The sequence below is a fragment of the Doryrhamphus excisus genome, chromosome 11 (assembly GCF_030265055.1).
Source record: "Doryrhamphus excisus isolate RoL2022-K1 chromosome 11, RoL_Dexc_1.0, whole genome shotgun sequence".
Taxonomy (NCBI): domain Eukaryota; kingdom Metazoa; phylum Chordata; class Actinopteri; order Syngnathiformes; family Syngnathidae; genus Doryrhamphus; species Doryrhamphus excisus.
Window position 1 is genome coordinate 2,937,283 of NC_080476.1, and position 15,093 is coordinate 2,952,375.

Consider the following 15,093-nt stretch of genomic DNA (forward strand, 5'->3'; position numbering starts at 1 on the left):
ATATTCCACATTTCTCTTCCTATAGCTTTCACTGTAACTTCTAACCACTGGAAGATGGTCATTGATATTGTTAATTAGTTATGAGTTATTATCTAAATCATTAGTGACTATATTAATCAATTAGTGTGGCACAGTGGTCGGTTATGCTGTTTGATCTGGTGATTTTAGTATCTACAAAGTCATCGACTATCTTTGCTGATGTGGACTCAGAAGATCAATATTGAAGTCTGCGCATACAAATATCCTGAATAATTGATAACTTAATGTCAGCTTTAATATTATGATTATATTGTTCGCCTGTGTAGTAAAACACTCATGTCTAATCTATGTACATCTTTATGTATATAAGGTATGTGCAGTAATGCCCATTGTTATTTACTTGTCCAGAATCAATTAGATTGCATCCATTTGATGTTACAGTACATGTTTGACTAATTACTGATCTCATTTTGGCCTCCTCCGGAGGTCCTTTCAGCTTTGTAAATATTGTACAACTATTTTTTACAACTATCAACCTCTGTTTTCTCAACTGTCCAGCCTGCCAGGTGGTTTTGGTCAGATGTTCATTAAGGAAAACATTTGTTCCTCTCAACTTTTCACCTTGTTTTCCCTTTGCTTTTGGTTCATAAAGCTCATTATAATAGCAGATGTGGTGTTCTTATGTTTTGTGGGCAGGGGGTGCTAAGCGTCTATTTCCCGCGAGTGCCCTTACTGTGAAGAAAGTTCACTACTTGCCTTACAATGGAATCCAGATCAGGCTCCATGTATCTTCCATCCACACAGACTGCTTTCACATACGACCTGGGTTTAGTTCCCAGGCCGTTGACAATAATGTCATTCATCCTTGAATACAGTATTGTTCCAAATCTGCAACTCCACATTCTTGTCCTTTTCAGCCTTCAGTTCAGTTCTTTAATTTCATCCATTAAATTGATGATGTGTTTCTTTTGGGGATCTCTCCTGACATCAAGTGATTTCTTCATTTCCTCGACTCTTTTTGGGCCCACTTCAACTTCTGGTGTAGTGCTTCCAGCAGGAAGCGGGTGTCAAGGCTCGTGGCGTACGTGCTAGGCTAACGGGATAGGCCAGGAGGTTAGGGTTCAGTTGCAGCAACAGGCACACTGATGAGGATAAACCACCATGGCTAGTACAGTCGGGTCGATGACAGACGAGTTCTGATTCGCTGGCACGATACGAAACTTACAAGCGGCTCTCCAAACTGGGCCTGGTGCGGTTAAATTCAGCATTTTTGCACATACACATGGCTAAATGAAGTAGAAATAAATAAATAAACAAACAAATAAATAAAAGACATTCAAGGACGGGTGTCGACAGTAATGTTCCTATAATCCAGTCCTTCTCATTTATTTTCTGTCATGCCCCTCCTAAGGGACAGACATTATTTCACAACCCCCTGATTTTAAATACAAGAGAAACTGATAATATTTATTCATTTATCTGTACTGTACAGACTGAACTTAAAAATGAAACCAGGAATATGCAACAAAATGGAGAGCATACAAGCTTATTCAAGAGTCAAATTGCATGTTGAGTACTATCAATTTGTACCTGTTGGTAGGTCTGCATTGAAATGCAAGACTCTCTCGCCGCATCTGACAGTTCCCCGCGACCCCCCAGGGGAGGTCTGACCCCACCATTTGAGAAGCACTGTGTCTCAATGTTTGGTGAGATCAAAATAAATGACCAAAATAAACCAATATTAATATATATTAATACCACACCCTGTTAAATACAAAGTATGATGCTATTCATGTCAACATGTCAAAAATGGCAACATGACTTTTTTCAACCTATCAACAAACCATGGCACTAGGACATCACAGCATAGATAAACTAGCTACCTTTTATCATATAAAGTCACTCTATAAAATCAAACAATATGACATGGGGTGTAATTTTATATCCATAAAAACATTCTGCTGCTGCGAATAAAATATATTTTTGTGCACATCAAAAATTGTGACATTGTGATTATATTACAACTTGATATAATTAAAGATATTATAATGATCTATAATATATATATATATATTTATAATGTATATATTTATATAATTATAATGTATAATACATATTATAATATTATTATTAAATTATAATGTATAATACATATTATAATATTATTATTAAATATATATTATTATATATAAGTGGTAGAAAATGAATGAATAATTATAATATTTTCATAATTATATAATGAATATTTTTAATTATATATTAATTTAATTATAATTAATAAAGTTGTAATATAATGCTGTCCCAATTTTCGATGTGCAGAAAAATATCATGCATTGTAAATGTCATCGGTTCGTTTTTATTCTATGAAGTGCGGCTTCATGTTGTCCAAGATTACAATGTTCACATGAATAGCATCATGCCTGTTTATCGTAAATGGCGTTTAGTAGTAGAGTAGAGTCATACATGTATATTAAACCACAAAATGCATTAATATAGGATTACGTTGCTTATACATTCTACTCTCTTTCAAAGCAGCAGTTGCAGCAGGTGGCACAAATCAACGTCTCATTATTGCACCAAAACAACAGACTTTTATTGCAGGTTTGAACGATCTCACAACAGACACAATACCCTGCTTTCATGTTCCATAGGGAAGACATTTATAGTAACACACACATGCACGATGCTATATAAATCTTAAATGGTCTATTTAATACAACTGGAGTCTGAAGTCATGCGAATCGAGGCCACATCACGGGAAATAGTGGAAATGGACGTCATCTGTACTGGGGTCGAGTTGTAGCCGCCATAAATCTTTGTCAAACATTTAGCAACATTTAAGTAACACGTACAAGGTCTTCACTCGACAAGTGTAATAAGTTAATTTGCGCTGCAATAAGTTAAGCAGGAATGTGACATAAAAGGCTATGGCAGATAGTTGGCTGCCACCTAATGTTCACCCAAAGTTAACCCTGGTCTCTACGCTAGGCTAACTCATCAGCAACAATATATTAGCTTCAGCTAGCATAGCATTGAAATATCCCTGATGCAGATGTTCTTCTCTTTCCTCGAAGATGCCCCATCTTTGGGGATAAGCATGACAAAAAAGCCAAAGAAAAAGGATTAGAAAGATACTAGAAAGATGCTAGCTGATGATGTTTCACGAGGTACACTGAGATTTAGTCAAGTCTACTTCACATCCCCACCGTCTTAGCCAACATCGTCATAGTCCTTCTCGTCCTGGTTTTCATCCTCACCTGCGACGTCATCGTAGTCCTCCATAGTGTCCTCTACTGGATTTACTACTTCCTGGTTTGGAGGCGCCGGAGGGAATGGCTCGTCCTCGTCATCTACTTTCACGTAGTTGGCTTGCTCGTCCGTGATCTCTTCGTACTTTGGAATGGGGGACAGGTTGTGCTCAAAGTCATGGAAGGTTTTGTAGTTGGGCTGCAGGTCCAGGATCTGCTTAGGTTCACAAGGGACGACCATGTTTGGCTCATGGTCATGAAAGTCTGTCGTGATTTGTTGGAAGTGGGACCCTATTTTCTGTCCACAGCTAGGACGCTCGCTGATGTTCTCGTAGCTCTGTGCCTCTGAAACATAAAGGGTGAGATAACACCAAAAGGTATTTTACCACATTTGGAAGGACCTACTGCAAAATCACTAGTCAAAGATCATCTATACGACAGGAGCATGCTGCTGTTTTTAAGGGACTGTTCCAAAAACACTGGTCAAAGATCCTCTATATGACAAGAAAGCTCTGCTGTTTTTAAGGACCGACTGCAAAAACACTACTCAAAGATCATCTATACGGCAGGAGCACTCTGCTGTTTCTAAGGGACTGTTCCAAAAACACTAGTCAAAGATCCTCTATGTGACAGCAAAGCTCTCCTGTTTTTAAGGACCAACTGCAAAGACACTACTCAAAGATCCTCTATATGACAGGAGCGCTCTGCTGTTTTTAAGGACCGATTGCAAAATCACTACTCAAAGATCCTCTATATGACAAGAAAGCGCTGCTGTTTTTAAGAGCCGACTGCAAAAACACTACTCAAAGATCATCTATACGGCAGGAGCACTCTGCTGTTTCTAAGGGACTGTTCCAAAAATACTAGTCAAAGATCCTCTATATGACAAGAAAGCGCTGCTGTTTTTAAGGACCGACTGCAAAAACACTACTCAAAGATCCTCTATATGACAGGAGCGCTCTGCTGTTTTTAAGGACTGACTGCAAAAACACTAGTCAAAGATCCTCTATGTGACAGCAAAGCTCTCCTGTTTTTAAGGACCAACTGCAAAGACACTACTCAAAGATCCTCTAAACGACAGGAGTGCTCTGCTGTTTTTAAGGACCGATTGCAAAATCACTACTCAAAGATCCTCTATATGACAAGAAAGCCCTGCTGTTTTTAAGGGCCGACTGCAAAAACACTACTCATAGATCCTCTATATGACAGGAGCGCTCTGCTGTTATTAAGGACTGACTGCAAAAACACTAGTCAAAGATCCTCTATATGACAGCAGAGCTCTCCTGTTTTTAAGGACCAACTACAAAAACACTACTCAAAGATCCTCTCTATATATTAAGGACTGACTGTAAAAACACTAGTCAAAGATCCTCTGAATGACAGTAGTGCTCTGCTCTTCTTCAAAACATGTTTCAAAATGCTTGTCAAAGATCCTGTATATGAAAGAAGCACTGTGCTGTTTTTCCAGAACCTATTACAAAAATACTAGTCAAAGATTCTCCATTGACGGGTGTGCCCTGCAGTTTTCAGAACCGATTGCCACAAATGCGATTCAAAGATCGTCTATATAACAGGAGCATTCTCTCTCTTTCAGAGCCATATCCTCTATATGACAGGATCAGTCTGTGTTTTTAAGAACCTACTGGCAAAACTACCGGTCAAAGCTCCTCCACATGACAGGAGCAATCTGCTGTTTTAAGCACAAACCGTGGTGCAAAAACACTAGTCAAAGATCCTGTATATGGCAGGACCATCAGCTTGTATAGCCTTCAGGGCTGCTAGCTAGAAAGTAAAAGTGATGTTGCCAAGTCATCATTTATCTTAGTGGTGGTTTCCTGCGTTGGCAGAAGCCGTTCAGCGTTTCATTTTGGTGTTCTTTTGTCAAACGTCAGCAGACCTGGACCTGGTCGCAGACCTTTCTTCAAAGACGGCTCACTTCTATGCCAACATTCTAGTTTCATTTTACCTGCCAACAGAAACTGGGTCCGAGGAGGCAGGGGGGGAGTCATGGTCTGGTTCCTCTCCTGGTATTTCTTCCCCCTGAGTGGTGCAATTCAGACACATTTTTCAATGTCCACTGTCCTGAAGCCAGAGCTAGCCGCCAATTTGCAACATAGCGTAGCTAAAACACATATTATTATTATTATTATTATTATTATTATTATTATTATTATTATTATTATTATTATTATTATTATTATTATTATTATTATTATTATTATTATTATTATTATTATTATTATTATTATTATTATTATTATTATTCATTCATTCATTTTCTACCGCTTTTTCCTCACTAGGGTCGCGGGGGATGCTGGAGCCTATCCCAGCTGTCTTCGGGCGAGAGGCGGGGTACACCCTGGACTGGTGGTCAGCCAATCACAGGGCACATATAGACAAACAACCATTCACACTCACATTCATACCTATGGACAATTTGGAGTGGCCAATTAACCTAGCATGTTTTTGGAATGTGGGAGGAAACCGGAGTACCCGGAGAAAACCCACGCATGCACGGGGAGAACATGCAAACTCCACACAGAGATGGCCGAGGGTGGGAATTGAACCCTGGTCTCCTAGCTGTGAGGTCTGCGCGCTAGCCAGTAGACCGCCGTGCCGCCCATTATTATTATTATTATTATTATTATTATTATTATTATTATTATTATTATTATTATTATTATTATTATTATTTATTTATTTATTTATTTATTTATTTATTTATTTATTTTTATTTATTTGTCCTTTTCAAAGTCTGTTTTGCTTCATGAAGCAAACGGTAGCTGCAAGTTAGGAAAATTAGCATAGCTAATACACGCTAATTATATTCTATTATTATTGCTAGTTTCTCAAAAATTGTCTTTTTTAGATTAGAATTAGAATTAGAATTCTCAAAAATCTCAAAAAATTCTCAAAAAGGCTTACTCTATTTAAAAATAAAATAATTCTTGTGTAAAATGTAATTCCCTTCATAAAGAAAGGAAATCAGAGTTTGAAAACTCCTTGTACATTTCCTCAAGCTAGCTAACAATTAATTCCTAGTTACAAAGATTTATATTTCAATTATAAATGTAATTATTAAACTTAATATTGCACGTGGATATATATTGCACTTAGAGCCTTAATATCCACGTGCAATATTAAGGCTCCAAGTGCAATATATTAAGTTCTAAGTGAAGTATTTCTATATTGCCTCATATTAACTCACTAGCAAGATCTCAGTGTATAGACTGGTCATATATTTCATCTCATTTCATATTATCTGCAAACTGTATTTGTACTTTGGGTAAAATTGTTGATTTGTTAATATTTGGGTTGTTTATATTGTTTATTTTTTTATATTGTGTATTTTGTACTGCTTAACTGTTTCTGTACTCTTGCTGCTGTGCAATACAAATTTCCCCACTGAGGGACAAATAAATATCTTATCTTAAATAGTTTGTATATATTAATTTATGCAATAGGTACACTAATACATAGCATTTCTCCCTAATTGAGTAATTTTGCAAAAACTAGTGGTGATTGTAAATTGTTTACAGAAAAGTTGCGTCTCTATGCTAATCTTGCTAAGTGGCAGCTAGTTATATCTTTTTAGAAAGGAAAACCAACATTGAAAACGACATCTACATTTTTAAAATGACCAAACAATTTGTGTAAATGACATTTTTTGTAAAAGTAATTGCATAAACTACTGATAAGTTCTTTATATATAAATATACAAAAATATTGTGTTTGCTGGCTCTCTATGCTAATCTTGCTACCTGGTAGCTATGGCTTTATAGGAAGGAAAAGTCACTTGTACGTCCCTGAAATTATCAAACAAATTAATTTAAATGACATTTTATTTAAAGTATTTGGATAAACTAGTGGTAATTGTAAATTGTTTTGATAGAAAGCAGTATTAGCTGTTCTAATCATGTTGACTGGCAGCCGGCTCTCTTTGAAGCAAGCGCTAGCTCCCTGTTAGCACATATACTTTGGCATACTTGCAAAATTATTAAAATTTTGTAACACTGCTACATATAGCTAATACGGCTTTCTAAACTATTTACTATTATCACTAGTTTTTCAAAATACCTTGAAGAAAATGTCATCTAAAGGGATAGTTTTCTCGCTGAAAACATTCACACATATATTATTGTCGTCGGCCATTTTCATCTATTTATTCCTCCTCTTCTTTCTTCTTATTCCACCAACTGCTCCTCCATTTCCTAACCAATTCCAACTAATCCAATATCAAAATAGCTCACCAACAAACCAAGACAGGTTTGTTACCTATTCAGGTTTTTCTAAATATTCTCATATTTAGTGTCATTTCATATTTTCTGTTGAAATTGTCCCATTAGAAATGAATGGCCAATTTAAAGTAGTAAAATAGTAAAGGTTGTATAATAGTGCTTGGGTCCAGACCCATACACGGTTGGTTCAAGTCCCGAAATTTACGCTTATGCTTTCATTCTTCATTTTAGTGAATTTCCACCAAATTTCAGGCCAGCTTCAGCTTCCCAAGGGCTCCTGTTTTCATTGAAAATGTCAAGTTTTGGACCATTTCCAAGCGTTTCAGTTTCACTTCAGCTTTTCAGAATTCACCTGAAATGTCTGCTGACATTGCATCGTCTATTTAGGACTATTATTATTCATTGACTAGTTTCTCAAAATACATATCTTTCAGAAAATGACATTGACCCTTGACGGGGAAAAACCAAAGGTGTGGCAAAAACACGATATACATTTGGCTATTTTTGTTGTTTTAGTTTAGCTGATCATGACGTATATATAGAGAAATGTTTGTATTACATGGCAGTGGATTTGTGATCTGGTGCCAGTCTGTGTTTTCCTGTGAAACAAACAAGAGCAGAATCAGTAAAAGCAGAATCTTTACGTTGGATTCATGAAGTCGTTTGTCTTGTAGGTTGTTTTGCAGCTTTTGTTGTGTGTACATGATACCACTTTAATACAGTCAGTCAGTATCAGTATATTAATAAAAGGTCCTCGGCTTCCTGTTGTGTTGTGGTCAGCATTTACAGGAACACGTCACACTTCAGTGAAGACAAAGCATGCATGAATAATAGTGAAAATGAAACCAGAACTCATTATATTGATTATATTAGATCCTCTATATCAGGGGTGCTCATTAAGTCGATCGCGAGCTACCGGTCGATCGCGGAGGTGGTACTGGTCGATCGCTGATCGATCGCGGCGTGACATTAAAAAAATATCATCCCAGCATCAATGCCGTCACTTGATTGACATACAGGGCAGCCATTCAGATGACAACTGAATGTTGCCCTTCGGGCGACCAATCAAATCAAACAACGTCTCTAAGTGCAGCAACTTACGATGTCAGCCTATCATCCATCCCCGTTACTTGATTGACATACAGGACAACCAGTCAGATGACAACTGAATTTTGACCTTTAGGTCACCGCTCATGCGTAAACAACGATGCAAAGTGCTAAGCTAGTCGGCGAATTGCGAGATTTTAAGCCCTCGCTAAAGTTTATGGTCACTAAAATGAGTGAAGGAGCTGGACCAAGTAAAAAGGCAAAAACTGGACCAAGTAAAAAGGCAAAAAACATATCACTTCCATACGGATATGGAATATTATACGGATATTGTGATACGGATATTATCCATGACTGATAAACATTTGGAAGTGTGCTTGAGGCTGGCTATCAGCAGCTACTGTCCGGACTATGCATCCCTGGCTGGTTCAATTCAGTGCAAGTCATCAAAGTAAACTCAGGTAATTACAAAAAATTTTAATAGTTAATTATGTGTGTTTTGCAATATTGGCTCATTTGGTTATGTAAGGTACATCAACATACATTGTACGTACAAATAATCCTCAATACATTTGAAAATAAATAGATGTTTTGCATTTTTGTAGTGGGTAGATCATTTTGACTCTTGCTTGCATGCTGAAAAAGTGTGAGCACCCCTGCTCTATATGATAGAAGCACTAATGTTTTTCAGGACTTACGACAAAAACTGTTTGTTTGTCAAAGGTCCTCGACAGAAGAGGACATCTTGCTGTTAGTCAAAGATCTTTGATGTCACAGGAGTTCCATGCTATTACATAAAGGATATTTGATTCGTGTTTGGGCAGGAGGTTCTCAAAAACAGCAAACACCAAAGAAGCTGAGCCCTATTGTTATACAGAAGATCTTTGACTAGAGCTTTTTGCAGTACATTCTTAAAAAGAGCGTCTTTGACTCGCGTTTTTGGCAGAAGATTCTTAAAAACAGCAATGTGGACCTGTCATGGAGAGGATCTTGTACAAGTACTTTTGGTCTAGGTACTTAAAAACAGCAGACCTCTCCTGTCATAGAGAAGGTCTTTGACTAGCATGGTTTGCCATTGGTCCTCAAAAGGTATCCAAGCACTCCTGTTATATAAAGGATCTTTGACGAGAGTTTTTGTAGCAGGTCCCTACAAACAGGAGTGTTCTGTAGTTTTTAAGGACAAATGACCAAAAGAAAATGCTTGCAAAAAATGACAGGAGCTCTCTGCTGGTTTTAAGGACGTAAAGCAAAAACACTAGTTGAAGCTCCTCTATGTGAGCACTACTGTTTTTCAGGACCCACTGCATAAACTCTAGTCAAAGATCCTCTATATCGCAGGAGTGCTCGGCTACTTTTTAACCCTGAGATGCATAAGTGGGTCAAAAATGACCCGGTCAGGTTGTTTTCTTGAATGTTTCGTAATGAAACATTTTTATCATTTCATATTTCAGGTATTCCTCAACAAACGTGTTTTTGATATCATGCCATTCACATTTTTAACTTACCTTTTATACATTTTAAGAAATGTTAGTTTTTGTGTTACTAACCCAACCTTCCATAAGTGGGTCAAAAATGACCCGGTCAGGTTGATTTCTTGAAATATCTTCATAATGAAAAATTTTCATCATTTCATATTCCAGTTATTCCTCAAAAAACATGTTTTCAATATCATGCCGTTCACATTTTTAACTTACCTTTTATACATTTTAAGAAATGTTAGTTTTTGTGTTACTACCCCAACCTTCCATAAGTGGGTCAAAAATGACCCGCATGCATTTTCTATGGAATCCAATAGGAACCTTTGATTCTTATCAACTTTGGCTGTCAGGAATAAATTAACTGTAGACCACACAGACTATATCAGAAGTATCACCCCTCAGGAAGATTATTTTACACATAAAGTGCTAATACAACAAGTATTATCTCCATATAATATTGTGTATGTGTCTTTCATGACCGTTCGTATTATCAACAAATTAGCCTACTTCATAACTAGCTGACACCAGCTCTGGGCAAGCCAAGGATGGGCTGAAGATCTTCTGGGTTTGTGATGCACACATCCCCTATGCAATAGATGCTATAGTTTACACTGGGAGACAACCATGGGGAGCAATTGAGAAGAATTTGGGGAAAACATTGTCCAGCAGTTGTGTAGTAAAGAGAAGCAGGTGTCAGATCTTGCCGAATAACAAAGATCTCAAAGTCAGTCATAGGTGTGGGAAATGCAACGCACCTGCGGGCAATGATCACAGCCAGAAACAGGTAGCTTGTCTGAACTGCATGCAGTGATGAGACAAGTGGAAACACACAATGGATCCTCACATTTTCTATTGTTGTACGGCAGAGGTAGGGAACCTATGGCTCGGGAGCCAGGTAGGGCTCTTTTGATGACTGTATCTGGCTCTCAAGCATTTCTTACCACAATAAAAATGTATGTTTGCTAACATTTTAAAGTAAACATCACAGAAATGACTGTTAAAAATATTAAAAATCAACAACTTTCTTATGCATTTTAATCCGTCCATCTATTTTCTACTGCAATACGGCCGACCATATCTATCTTTCCTGATGATATTTTCCAGGTCAAACACCAAAACTCGATTATTACTGGGTAATGCAGTAGTCTACCTCGGTCATTGAGATGTCAACATGTAAATGTAGACTTTCCTCCTTTAGTCAAATAGTCACCTAGCTAAAGCTGCAGAACCAAGCCTTCTGGCAAAGATGGCCAAAAGAATGAAATATACGGAGTACGGTGCAAAACCATGCAGCAGCAGAAGTTGCATTAATGGCAACAAGTATTTGATTTATTATTAGACACTGCGCTGCTCACAAAAGTGTGCTGGCCACACCCCATTGGCGTGGGGTAGTGTGCCTGGTCTACGTAATTAGAGCCCATTATATCTAAAACTGTTGGTCTTACATAAAAATGCACACATTTTATTGCATTCAATGTTTAAAAAAATGTATATGGCTCTCACAGATACACATTTTAAAATATCTGGTCTTCATGGCTCTCTTAGCCAAAAAGGTTCCCGACCCCTGTTGTACGGGGTCATTTTCTTTTTCAAAGATGTAAAAAAGTGATGTTTCTAACATGAAATCATTCTTGTGTGGTCCTAAATATAATACTAAATATCATACAAGTGATTATTCCTAACCAAAATGGCAAAATTGGCATAAAAAGGCATTGATTCTAGTATGGGTCATTTTTGACCCACTTATGGAAGAGTGTAGGGTCCAGTCACTCGTGCATCTAAGGGTTAAGGACCCATGGCAAAAAACTGCTATTCAAAGACCTTCTCAATGGCACGAGAGTGGTCTGCTGTTTTTAAAGACCTACTCATACTGTACAATATCCTCAACAGGGCTGTTTTTAGGAGTTCCCTGCTGTTTTTGGGAACCAAATGCAAAAAACACACTGTTGTTTTTACTGTAACAACACTCATCCGTGATCTTCCTTCCTCCACGGATACAAGTGTTCTGCCGGTTTTCAGGAAGCATTGCAAAAATGTTGGTCAAAGATCCTCCATGTGATAGGAGCAGTCTGCTGTTTTTAGAAACCCACCGCCAAGACCCTAGTCAAATATCCTTTAGGAATATGGTGTCGAGTTTGCTGCTGTTTTTGATGACTTCTATCAAAAAGAAAGACAACCAACCTGCTTTGGAGATGCACAAGTTGATGCAGATGAAGATGAGGCCCATGACGACGCACACAAAGATGATGGCGAGCAGCAGCCATAACCAGAAGTATTCTCTCACAATATCCATTGGCTCGGACAGATGATGAAAAGGCAGAAAATAAAAAGGCACATTGAGGTTTTCAGACGAAGGGAGAGCGGAGCTGGTCTTCAGTGGCAAGCAGTAACGACGGGAAAGAACACCATCCTCTTCCTCTTTTTCTACTTTGACTAAGGCTTATTTTAGTACGCTCAAACCCACGGGGGTTTTTATTGCTGACTAACTTTCTGTACTGACAATTGACACCCATGTCATGGATTTGTCTTTATCTACATGGAACATATCCTCTTATTGTAATTATCAACTTCCTACAACAGTCGCAGGCCCCCACCGTCCAAGTCCCGGAATGACATCAAACGGCAACCACCACTTGTTTTCAAAACATTCCCAGTTCCCAAACATGCTGTTCTAGCAGCAAATTCCAGAACCCTGCCATACTGTGGACTACGCAGGAATATACTCAGTTTTCATCTCAGTTGACCATTCATTCATTCATTCATTTTCTACCGCTTTTCCTCACGAGGGTCGCGGGGGGTGCTGGAGCCTATCCCAGCTGTCTTCGGGCGTAAGGCGGGGTACACCCTAGACTGGTCGCCAGCCAATCACAGGGCACATATAGACAAACAACCATTCACACTCACATTCATACCTATGGACAATTTGGAGTGGCCAATTAACCTAGCATGTTTTTGGAATGTGGGAGGAAACCGGAGTACCCGGAGAAAACCCACGCATGCACGGGGAAAACATGCAAACTCCACACAGAGATGGCCGAGGGTGGAATTGAACCCTGGTCTCCTAGCTGTGAGGTCTGCGCGCTAACCACCTAGACCACCGTGCCGCCCCTCAGTTGACCAGATTCTGCAATTTCATCCAAAGTGCTCTTGCGCAACTAAAACTACTATTCAAATCCAAAATGGAACCCTTTGTAGGAAGCATATGATGAGTTTTAGAAGTCATTTATGTGCACGCATCAATCACTCCATTAAAACCACCTCAGTCTATCGTGCTGGTTTTAGCTTTATTACTGGTGATGACTTTGTGACCCGTCATTTATTTAGGTCACGCCTGAAAAACATGAAGATCAGTGAACAGTTTTTTTTTGTTTGCGCTTGTTTATGCATAAATTACACACTGGGTACAAGATTTGTGGCCGAAAACAGTTCCCATTGGCATGAAATGATACGGTTTATGTCGAGTGCATGACGAAAGCACGTGCTATCACCCCTAGCTTCATTCAGTCCCCTATTTGCAAGGGCCTACAAGATGTTGAACTCCAGGGAAGAAGATTATGCAATAAAGAAAGGTAAGTCTATATTTCCCACCAGCTGCAGGTAGAGAAGGTGCAACTTCATTGCCTGTTTCTGTAGCGCTGGGTGAGCGAGATAGTCATAGTTGGTGCAGGAGTAGTAGGCCTGGAGCTGTGAGAACCCACTGAAGAACCTTGGGACTGGATATAGAACCTGACTGCTGTGCCCCGCCCGGATTTTAGCCTTGTTTTTAGCTCTGATTGAATGTATGGAGGCGGCACGGCGGTCTAGTGGTTAGCGCGCAGACCTCACAGCTAGGAGACCAGGGTTCAATTCCACCCTCGGGCATCTCTGTGTGGAGTTTGCATGTTCTCCCTGTGCATACGTGGGTTTTCTCCGGGTACTCCGGTTTCCTCCCACATTCCAAAAACATGCTAGGTTAATTGGCGACTCAAATTGTCCATAGGTATGAATGTGAGTGTGAATGGTTGTTTGTCTATATCTGCCCTGGCCACCAGTCCAGGGTGTACCCCGCCTCTCGCCTCCAGCACCCCCCGGGACCCTCGTGAGGAAAAAGCGGTAGAAAATGAATGAATGTATGGATGTTGTATTTTAATGCATCTTTTACTCTGTTTTTTACTCAACTCTATATTTTATTTTTTTTTACTCTGAAAAGTGCTATACAAATAAAATGTATTATTTTCATTATTATTATTATTAGTGGGAGAACCTGAGGACCAGACATACAGTACCAGCAGCCAAGTGTGCCCTGCCGCACCCACGCTCAGCCCAAACCACCCCAGCCCCCCGAACCGACGGGCAACCCATCCGCTAGCAATTAATGCTTGTTTGCAATAAATTCCTAACTCCAAATTTTTTTTGTCTCACTTCCATTTCTTCTTTTTGCACGTTGAAGCTCTACTAACAACCTCCTTAAGGTCCAACAGTGCACAATGTAAATTCTTACCGTTGATCAGGAGTGTAGAGAGCATTTAAATTGAGCATTTTTTGCAGTCGGTCCTTAAAAACAGCAGAGCTCTCCTGTCATATCGTGGATCTTTGACTGGTGTTTTGTAGTTTCATAACTAACATGCTGGAATAAGTATCTAGAGTCATTTGCTGGCGTAAAACTGAACCAGTTGGTAATATTTCCGTCTTTTCCAATGTATTAAATCATTGACATGATTTACTACATTGAAACAATTCTTGTGTCTGACAGCAGAGGGCAGCAGAGTACATAATAGTGATGCTAGCTGATGTCAATGATAAACCTTTCGCTTTAACACAGTAAACACATTGAAAGTCCATGGAAATGAATAGAAAAAAAAACTAATTTGAGCTAAATCCACAATTAAATGTACACACCTAGAACTGTTGCCAAAGTCAGACTGAAGTCTGTGCTCTTCTCACTTAAGTGTGATTGTAGTTGTTTATGTGTTAAATGGACAGCGGAGCTGGATGCAAAGGTCGCATTGTGTAACACAGTCAGGTGGAGGACGTTGGACTAACGCGTTGTACAAAATAGACAAATCATAGGATTTATTGTACTCCACAATGACGCCGTAAGGTTTCACATGACCCAAACACACA

General features: G+C 38.9%; 1 protein-coding gene across 2 annotated transcripts; it reads right to left on the reverse strand.

The window, feature by feature from the left end:
- Positions 1 to 2,614: 2,614 nt before the first annotated feature.
- Positions 2,615 to 12,519, reverse strand: LOC131138046 (uncharacterized). 2 transcript variants are annotated; one of them, XM_058086603.1, is made up of 4 exons: positions 12,172 to 12,519; positions 8,025 to 8,064; positions 5,194 to 5,267; positions 2,615 to 3,572 (listed from the first exon to the last, which is right to left on the reverse strand). In XM_058086603.1, exons 1-4 carry the CDS (start codon positions 12,281 to 12,283, stop codon positions 3,190 to 3,192), a joined length of 609 nt encoding a protein of 202 aa, XP_057942586.1. In that variant the 5' UTR covers positions 12,284 to 12,519; the 3' UTR covers positions 2,615 to 3,189. The 2 variants fall into 2 exon arrangements, with proteins under 2 accessions (XP_057942586.1, XP_057942587.1); XM_058086604.1 differs by lacking the exons at positions 5,194 to 5,267; positions 8,025 to 8,064.
- Positions 12,520 to 15,093: the final 2,574 nt, after the last annotated feature.

Excerpts from the sequence above, each read along its gene's own strand:
- LOC131138046 (XM_058086603.1), bottom strand. The coding sequence starts at position 12,283 with ATGGATATTGTGAGAGAATACTTCTGGTTATGGCTGCTGCTCGCCATC. Across the intron at positions 8,065-12,171 it reads CTTGTGCATCTCCAAAGCAG|GAAAACACAGACTGGCACCA; the intron begins GTTGGTTGTCTT and ends TTTGTTTCACAG. Across the intron at positions 3,573-5,193 it reads GACCCAGTTTCTGTTGGCAG|AGGCACAGAGCTACGAGAAC; the intron begins GTAAAATGAAAC and ends TTTATGTTTCAG.